A 9,918-nucleotide genomic window follows, 5' to 3' on the forward strand; every position below is an offset into this window, starting at 1 on the left:
TGTGTGGATATTTCCGTCACCATCTATTGTGCTTTGAGATTCGGATAAAAAGAGGCGAGAGAAAGAAATATTTTCATCTACCATGGTGAGCATGAATCTCAAGAAATAAATGGACACAGAAACACCCATACCCATAGGTGTAAGTACAAAATCCACTCTACCTTTAACAACCATTTTTCTTTGGTCCCCCAACGTTGGGTAAGAGTTTTTGATCAGCTTCTCGTTGCAGAAAAGAGGGCCAGACATCCAGAGCTTCAATACCATGGAGACTAGGAAATATATCAGCGGATTCTCTCGTTTTTTATGTCGACATTTTGTTCCCATTCTCGTCCCAGAATCACAGTCGACATATTTCGTTTACCAAATTATCATGTTCATAAAAACACAATGGCAGTAACCAGTAACACGGCACAGAAGAATACATGAGATGGAACAGCAAAGCTGAACACAGGCTATAGCATTTTTAGAACAAGTAGCAAGAGGTGTGAAAATGATCTAACAAGTCCCAACTTTCCCAGAATTCATGCTTCAGTTCACCAGACACAACTGCACAAGCCAGTGTCTCAAAATATGTTGCAAAAAGATATTGTAGTACGACTAAGCACCATCGGTCATTCTACCTTTGATGTTTACACATTTCATGCTGAAGCGGCAGCTATAAGCTACTAGTACTACTACCTCTCTATAGTAAGCGCCAACCAAACCTCTGAAAATAAACTCCTCAAAATGCCTATGACATACTATTTTAACACCCAGAGAGATGGCTGAGTACGTACACTACCAGCGTTAATCCAGAAGAAGCGAACTTTAGAATTAACGGAGATAAAGTTCAGTCATCATCAGAAATGTCTATCACATCAGGGCTACTGCATGGATTTGAACTGTCTGGATCAGCCGAATGAGGCGGAACCACCTGAGAAGTGGCGATGGTGCTTGCGGCTGGTGGCTGTGACTGATGTACAGGGGCTCGAGTCATCACCTGGTCAGCGGGACGGACAGCAGCATTGTCCATGTGCCTAGATGGAATCAACAGATTTCCGTGGGTTTGAGTCATCGCCAGGTCAGCTGGAGGGATAACAATGCCCATGCATTGAACTGGTGGCTGGGACCGACCTGTAAGGGTTTGAGTCGTCACCTGGTCTGCAGGAGGGACAACAACAATGTCCTTGTGGGGAACTGGTGCCTTCAACTGATCTCTAGGGCCTTGAGTCACCACCTTGTTAGCAGCATTGATAACAATGAACTCCAAGCCTTGAGATGGTGGCTTGGTTTGTCGAGATGAGGCTTCTTCATCGGCCGCACTTCGCTTCCTTGACCGCGAATAAGTTATCTGAACTGCACGTTCTCTCTCTCGTTTCCTTCGCTCTGTTCTTTTGTTTACAAGCGGCTCGGCTGATCCACTTGAGCATTCTGATTCATAGATGTTTGCCCACACACTCACGCAAGCATACTCCTTTTTCCTAGCAGGGCTACTAGTTTTGCTCCTCCTCTTTGGCCTCCCCAGCGCAGCATGGTTTGGTTGCTTCAGTTTACTGTGAGAGACAGCAGGCTGAACAAATGTTCTCTGAAAGTATCCAGGAATTTGTTGCTTCCCTTCCTTAGTTGAGGAGTTGGTTTTGGTTTGCTGCTTGAGTATACTTTGAGGGGCAGTAGGCCGCGCAATTGGTTTCTGGGGCTGTTCATGCTCACGTTGCTTGTGTGCCTTCTGTGGGGCAGTAATCAGGACAGTGGATTTCTCAACACCCTCATCCGTGTGCCGCTTCCCTGCCTTAACTGCAGAGTTGGTTTTGTTTTGGTGCAATGCAACCAAGTCTGGCTCGAGCTTATGTTTCTTCTGTAGGGCAGCAACCGGGACACTCGATTTCTCAACACCCTCGGGCGTGTGCCGCTTCCCTGCCTTAATTGAGCAGTTGGTTTTGTTTTGTTGCAATGCAACCAAATCTGTCTCGAGCTTCAGTTTCTTCTGTGGGGCAGGAACTGAGACACTAGATTTCTCAACACCTTCGGGCGTGTGCCGCCTGTCTTCTTTCCTGGAGGTGCTGCTTCCTGGTGGTTTTGTAGTGTTGTAACTCCCTGGAGAGAAAACTGCATATTTATCCGATACACCCAAGTCTTGCTCCAGCTTTGGTTTTTTCTGAGATACTGGGGGCTGCACACTTGGTTTCTGAACGTGCTCTGGCTCCTGCCACTTGTCTGCCTTGCTGGAGGTGTTACTTCTCGACGATTTTGCGTTGTTACAACTCCCTACAGAGATAAACTCATGCTTCTTCGATGCAACAGATGTATGCTTCCGCTTCAGTTTGCTCGGAGAGAACTCCTCTGCCTTCTTCGAGGAGCAACTTCCCAGTGGTTTTGCATTGTTACAACTTACCATATAGAAGAGCTCGTGCTTCTCCGATGCAACAACCTCCTGCTTCGGCTTCAATATTTTTTTCCAAGGAACCTGTGATCTTGCGTTCCTGCAGCCCACTTGAGAGAGAAGCTTGCCTTCTGCATTTGGTTTTCCCACAGTAGAATTCTCCTGAACTTCATCTGAATCTGATTCTTGTACAACTTCGGATGTTTCCCGCTTAACTGAAGAAGCCATGTGGTTGGTTGATATGGTAACATGAACATACTACAGTAATATGTTAGCTATAACAAAATCTGTCTTTGGGAACCGTTCTTAAGCACACGTTCTTGTTGGAGAATGATATTTCACACTACTAATTGAAGTGCCAAAGTTCACATAATGGAATGATTAAACAAAAAAAAGTTCACTACAGCAAAACATTTATATGACCCACACATCTACTCAAGTGTAGAAAGAGCTTTGTTAGTAAGTGTAAAAAGAGCTACCATACACTGACTTGATCCTTCATTTGTGTGTGCAACAGATGATGTATCTTTTGTTAGGATATCATGGTTTCAGTTTCAGTGCTACTCCTGTCAAAACATCTTGTTTTTCACTTGTTGTATAGCACAAACGAAAAAATATATAATAGATAAGCACCTACAACATCAATTACGAAACTGTACAATATATGGTAACTATGATGAATATATCAAACTACAGAGTAAAATACAAAATATAAACACCAACAGTTGCATGCTGACAAATAAACGGTGTGTTCCTTTATAAAGATGAAGAAGAATCCTTACTTTAACTGTGCTTGCACCAATTTGATGCATTGATGGCAGATATAATAATGTAAATTGATTGTGAACCGAACTAATTTAGGTGGATTACATAGTAGGAAAAGTAGGAAGCGCAGAAGCCAAGTTAGTTCGGAGCTTACAACCAACAGCATATTAGATGCTTGAATTTAGACATGTACCTTTCAGAACCATCTTTTGACCTCGTTTCCCTGGCACGACATATTTACCATCACATTTCATCTTGTGGCTGCAGAAAATAGCATCAGACCATCAGTCAATACACCTTTGAAGTTCTCCACGCAAAGTTGAAAGTAAATATTATCAAGGGATACATTAATATAAGTCACTGCGAATATTAAAAAAGCAAATGGAACATGCATCTAGCTATCAGTTTGAGAGGTCATTATGCATCTGCATGGTTCAGAGGCAATTTAGCAAGAATAAATGAACCACCCACAGCAATTTAGTAAGAACTAATACACCACCCACGGCAATTTAGCAAGAACAAATGCACCACCCACAGTTCAAGGGCGTATCTTATCAACTTTGTGGAACAAAACAACAGTTAAGAATGTACCCCCTCTGTCCCAACATACATGGTGTATACATTTAGCTAAATAGTTAATGCTTTCTACGTTTTACCAAATATATAGTAGAGAATATCAATAGCTAAATATTGAAAAAAATACATTATGAAAACGTATCTTAATCCTATAAACATGATGAGTTATATGTCAGGAAAACTTATGCAGTCTTACTTGTGCCAGTAGCAAAGCATGTTGCCACAGGTTGCCTGTTCGCTAACATTCTCGATACAGCAGGAATCAGATGGAGGGCCCAGCTTCGTGGCCCTCACAAGTGCATCGCCACACAATTCACACTGAAATTTGAAAAATTGAACATGCCAGTAAGAGGTAAAACTAGAAAGAAATTTAACAACAAAAAGGGGACATTGAAAAGAGAGCTATGGAAAGTAGTACCTTCCACAGATTGCCCTGGATGCCGCAGAGTTTTTCCGGGCTGAAATCATGGTTGGTGGTGATACAATAACCACCTTTTGGTCTCTGGGTGGCGAAAGCAAGAAAGGAAATCATCAATGGAGTATAATGGTTTAGAACTAATCTGCCAGAAAAATACTAACCAGGTAATCCTCAACGGTACAATCGTTGATAGCATCCATCCAATCACGGAAAACAGGACCATGACTACTGCATGAATTCACATAAATAGTTAAGCAGCAGGCAAGCCGGGAGACGGCGAAATAGGAAAGCGCAATCTTAGTTAACAGGATATGAGCATTACCTAAGGCACGTCATACCATGCTTTACAAATATGATTGCATGAATCATCAGATGCAGCAGGGCTTTCTTCACATCAGCACTTGTGCGATTTGTGCGATAGAGTGTTATGGTTTTGCTCATTTTTCCAAATGAACAGGATCCTAACGCACTGCTTATAGACAATGAAATCAGTGCATTCATTAGTTTTTTTCTTATAAACTCTGCAAACACAGTTTGACAACTAAGCAAAACACTATATAACAGACATTTTATAGCCCAGAATCAGCATCCAGTAAAAATATTTTTTGCTGAAGTCTACCTAGCTAATGGATAACGAGCTAATTAAGAATGTGATGTGATATAAAGAACTAATTAGCTAAAGCAAGCAGTCCATGTATCTAGACGCGTTTTAGACTGTAGATACATACGAATGTAGTGAAATCCGAGTGACTTATTTCCAGATGGAGGGAGTACTATATTTGAAAGCAATAATTCAAGTACCTGCACTGTAAATACATAGTTGTACACCAATTTTTGTAGGAACAACTGATTTGGCATGTATCCAGATACATAATCAAAATCTAAAATGCATTGAGATGATAGAAATGTCGGACTAACTAATGAATTGTTCCTATTGTTCCTTTTCCTAACCATTTTTACACTGCGAATAAGTAGGTAAAGAGAAACCATAACATTTAGCAGAGTCTATAGCGTGTATGCTCTTTTGGTTGGTTGGTTGGCCTGAAGCCACGAACCTGGACAATAATGTTTAGGACATATACACAGCAATTTTCTTTTTGAGCAAATATACACAGCAATTGAACACGTTTGGTATTATATAATTTATTTTGCGGGGAAGTGGTACTAAATTAACCTCCTTTTGTAGCCCTAAATCCCTAATCCCTATGTGCCCTTATCCGTCTAGGAAAAATTAACAACTCATGGTCATGGGACAAAATAAAAAATCCCCACTCTCAAATCTGAACATTTTACATGATCTCCGAGCTCTACCCATTTGGAAAAGGTAAAGAAAGGCGGGATTACAAAAGAATCTAATAAGAACAAAAAAAGGGGGCATCTTTTATGCGAATCGAAGTGTGAAATACTACTAAACAATGAAATATCACTGAGGAGATTAGGAGGAATGCAAAGCAACGCGATCCTAGGCATGATCGTTGTTGAAAGAATTGAAGACAAATTTGGCGAGCAAGACACATCTCGTGCGCGCTGGGGATTATAACAACAAACCCCACCAAAAAGCAGAAAAAGAAATCAAAAAGAAACAGCAGGAGTACAAGAACCGCTCGACCCGAGCAGCATCAGGTGGCCAAGAGGGCTACGTACTTGATCGCGTTGGTGCGCGGGGAGGTCCATTCGAGGGTGAAGGCGGCGTCGACGAGCGCGCCGCGGAAGTAGAGCTTGTCGTAGTGCCGGAAGAGCTGCCACACGTCCGGCTTCTCGTCGGCGTCCGGATCCGCCCCCAATCCCATGCCCTCCCCCGCTCACGACCTCACGCAAATGTAAGAATGAAGCAGTAACAAGGAATCCCTCTCTCTCTTCCAGTGGGCTGGGCAGGAAGGAGAACCGGCGAGGACAAAAGAGAAGGGGAAATATTGCGGTTTTGATCCCGGAGAAGGCCGCCTCTGGTACTTGAAAATTGGCAAGAGAAAGAGGGAGTGAGAGTGTGAGAGAGCAGGCGAAGTGAGTGCTGCAGTATGGGGAGTGGGCGTGTCAGTGTGTCTGACAGTGGGCATGTGTGGAGACTTCTGCGTCTGCGTGCTATGTGTGTCTGACTGTACGAGACAGGTTGACGCTGGAGCTTCTCCTTGCGTGCACGGACGGTTGAGATGCTCCGACGCTTGGTGTGGGAGCGGCCCGAGCCGCCGGATGGGAAGTCACGCGGACTCCTTTCGGCGTACAGTGTGTGGCAGTAGGAAAATGCATCAATGCTCATTCTAAAAAAAATAGTAATTTAGAAATAGAGAGAAAAATATAAATTCTTTTGGAAAATAAAGATGATTAAGTATTGTACTTGTATAAAAAATATACATCCTTTTGATCAACTTTTGTTTTCAGGAGGATTCGGAATTTTTTTCAATATTTGAAATTATCACGAATTTTGGAGTTTATAGGGTGCTATCGGCCATTGTATGTGTATGGAATAAAAAAAATCTAATTACACCGTTAGTCCAACAACTTGTCCAGTATGTGAAGTTTTGGTTCTACATCTTGTAAAAGGTGAAATCGCTGTCCTACAACTTTTATTTCGCGTGAACAATCGGTCCTTAGCTTTCGAAACCAAGGCATGTGGCGTTTGCAAAATATATAACGCCAATATGTTATTTTATGATTGATTTCGGACGCCGAGGACCAATTCTTCACGCGAAATGGAAGTTGTACGATTGCGGTTTCACCTTTTGCGAGATTTAGGACCAAAACTTCACATCGTTGTCAAGTTGTTGGGCTACCGGTGTAATTAGCTCACTAAAAAGATTACTCATGGATATGTAAATAAAAAGATATCATACCCATAGGGTATAGCGGGTACGGGTTTGGGAGCATAGAACCCATATGACAAGTGGGGCCTTTCTAATATGCTACTGTACTTATTTTCCTCTAATCATGCATTCACGTAGCTAGGTTGAACCATACACTTTCGAGTCTCACGATCAATGGGGGTTAGGTAGGATTAGGCTCATAGCTAGGATCGCTTCACCTCCCATTACGTAACTACCGCGGTTTATATCTTCTTTATTCACATCCCGATGTGTTACTGTTTATGGGTAAGTGCTTCTGTTAATATGCTATGTTCATAAGTATGTGTTGATGTTTATAAATTATGGTTACATGTTGTTTACCACTATGTTTTGCTCAATTTGATGTGTTGTAAACACTGCTATTTTTACTGTGGTGCCCATTTATATGAAAAAAATAACTTGTACCCATGAACAGAGTGAAGTCCTAATCGACAAGAAATTGCAAAAGAAACAAACTTTATTGACCTAAATCGATAGAAATCGTAATATCCCAATTCGGAATAAGAACCCTAACCCTAGATTCGAAATGAGAGATGAGAGGCTAAGAACTTACAGGGAGGCGCTCCGGCGAGCTTTCATCGTCGTTCCAGCTAGGCATGCGCAGTGGCGGAGCTAGACCAAGCTCAGTCAGGGTGCACAACCTAGTAATATGAGCTGATTTAGCTCACCAGGGTGCACTAATCATGCATTACCGGGGTGCACATACTAGTTTTTTTAGCTGATAGCAAGGTTAAATAAATTTTTACCCTGGTGCACGTGCACCCCCTAGCATACATGCAGCTCCGCCCCTGGGCATGCGGCAGCGGCAATGGGCGACGGCGGTGCGGGAGCCTTGGCGGCGCTGCTTCAAAGGGGAGAAGGGCACAGTCGGTAATGCGTAACGGAGGCGCGCGTGCCTCTTCTACCGTCCACGAGTGGTAGGGCCCGCACGCCGTTAACGGCTCGTTGACGGAAGGTGCCACGTCATGCCTGACAATGGGCATGTGTTGTCAAAAACGCTGTCAATCTGTGTTCAATGGACGATCAGTGCTATTTGAAACAACGTCCACCAAATGTGGTAGTTCTGTGCGATTGGAGCAAAAACTGGTAGTTTTCCGAAATTTTGCCTGAAAAGTAGTAGTTTTCCGAAATTTTGCCTGAAAAGTAGTAGTTCTATGCTATATACTCCTAGCAAAAGCTTGTAACCTTGCATGGGGAAAGGAGGAGCGGTCACATTCATCCGTCGTAAACACACTTGCAATTCTTCTCATTGCTCGACTTTATGAAATCCTCTTGTTTGGGGTTTAGTTTGAAGGTCTTGTCGAAATAAAGTTGAAAGGGAAGACGGCGTAAAACAGATTTAGTGGTTGAGAGCTAAAACATTTTAAAGTTTCCAGCTAGAAAAAAGTTTATACCATTCGTGGTGCTCGGCTCTTAACGTGCATGCAAAATGGTTGAAATGTGTTGTAGTCGTTAGATGTGAATACGAATATCATCAAATACGAATGCATGTTTGGTTCATATCCGCATTTGGTTCAAAATCTAATAGGGATTTCTATTTTCGTGCCCTCAGTTCCTTAGTTGTGCTCAGTTTTCCCCAGCTCCTTAGTTTTTCCTCAGTTTTCCCCAAGTGCTTGTTTGAAACTCGCAGAAGGCAGCTCAGACGGCAGGATTCCCGTTAAGTTGACCGCTCCGTGCTGACGTGTGGGGCCGCGTCGTGTGGGCCCGCGTCGCGTGGGGCTGGTAGAAAGGGACCGCGTGGGACAGGACGAGATAGCGTTTGGTTGCCCGTGAGCAGGAGCTGGGTTTTGTCTCTCTCGGCCATTGGCATTTCCCTTTTAACAGTACCTTTTCTGCCTCCTTCTCTCTGCCTTTTTTCACCTAATTAGTATCAAATCTAGAGAAGCTTGCATTTCTGTCTTTCTTCAATTATTATTTGTGCCTTTTGGCCCTCGTTGTTTGCCCAATATGGCAACAAATCTAGTAGGGAGCCCAATCTAGTACTCCATCTAGTCCATATGTATGTAGTTAAATCTAGAAGCAAATCTACAGGGAATGTACGATAAATTCACAAGGTCATATAGTAGAATAGGGATAGATAATATAGATAATAAGCTGCATTCAGCAGCCAAACATAGTAGGGTTCGAGGTTCTTCACAGCAGTACAGTACCATCATACTAACAACATAACAACGAGGGATCCCTAGCTAACAACAAAGGGATCCCAACAACAAAATGGAGGAGGCAGCAGCAGCACACGTCCAGGACTCCGCCTACCCCATCTGCCTCTGCCTCCACTTGTTGCTCCCCTTGGGAGCCTTGGGCTTGAGCGGAGGCATGCGCCCGCCGGAGATCTCCACCCGCCGGATGCTGCGGAGGTGCATGCCGAGCGCCAAGTGCTTGGCGCGGAAGGAGTTGGGGTTCACCGACGCGCCGACCTTGGGGTTGGTGTGGCCGATGTTCTCGGCATGCGTCGAGGATGCGGTTGAAGTCGGTGCCGCCGAGCCTCCTAGTGCGAAGGAGCACACGTAGACACCCTTGGCGACGTCGAGGTAGGAGACGTATCGGCCGACCTGCAGCCTCCGCAGCACTCGGCGAGTCTTGACGTCATGGTGCTCGTCGTCGCTGCCGACGTCGCTGCCGGACAGCTGATCCATATCAAACGGGAATTTATTAGTGAATGAGTTGCAAACGTGCATGATAACAAAGTTAGGAAAAACAGAGGCAGCCTCGGTTAGAGTGGACACGATTATATGTCTACAGGGACGGTGTAAGCGAACCAAAGCTCATGCACAACAGATTTGTACACGAAATGGTTCGCTGAACCCTCCTCGTAAAAATCTGTGCCCACCGATTCATCATAGGCAAAGAAACAGATTTCAGATCTGAACTTGAACACATTCCAGATTATTTGCAAATTAAACGGTTGATACCTTTTGATTCGTGCATAAAATAACTGATTGAGATCCTATGATTACTTGCAT

At 43.7% G+C, this 9,918-nt stretch overlaps 1 protein-coding gene across 1 annotated transcript; it reads right to left on the reverse strand.

Annotated features, from left to right (window-relative positions):
* Positions 1-509: 509 nt before the first annotated feature.
* On the reverse strand, positions 510-5,908 carry LOC124656891. Its single transcript, XM_047195550.1, has 7 exons — positions 5,763-5,908; positions 4,441-4,587; positions 4,280-4,346; positions 4,119-4,202; positions 3,897-4,018; positions 3,318-3,385; positions 510-2,574 (listed from the first exon to the last, which is right to left on the reverse strand). Exons 1-7 carry the CDS (start codon positions 5,906-5,908, stop codon positions 830-832), a joined length of 2,379 nt encoding a protein of 792 aa, XP_047051506.1. The 3' UTR covers positions 510-829.
* Between the last annotated feature and the right edge of the window lie 4,010 nt (positions 5,909-9,918).

Source organism: Lolium rigidum, chromosome 5, assembly GCF_022539505.1.
Source record: "Lolium rigidum isolate FL_2022 chromosome 5, APGP_CSIRO_Lrig_0.1, whole genome shotgun sequence".
Taxonomy (NCBI): Eukaryota; Viridiplantae; Streptophyta; class Magnoliopsida; order Poales; family Poaceae; genus Lolium; species Lolium rigidum.

What these genes read in the sequence shown, in the direction of transcription:
- LOC124656891 (XM_047195550.1), bottom strand. Translation starts at nt 5,908, where the DNA reads ATGGGATTGGGGGCGGATCCGGACGCCGACGAGAAGCCGGACGTGTGG. An exon ending in GTACCGTTGAGGATTACCTG is followed by an intron (nt 4,203 to 4,279) that starts GTTAGTATTTTT and finishes TTCGCCACCCAG; the next exon opens with AGACCAAAAGGTGGTTATTG. An exon ending in TCAAAAGATGGTTCTGAAAG is followed by an intron (nt 2,575 to 3,317) that starts GTACATGTCTAA and finishes TGGCTTCTTCAG; the next exon opens with TTAAGCGGGAAACATCCGAA.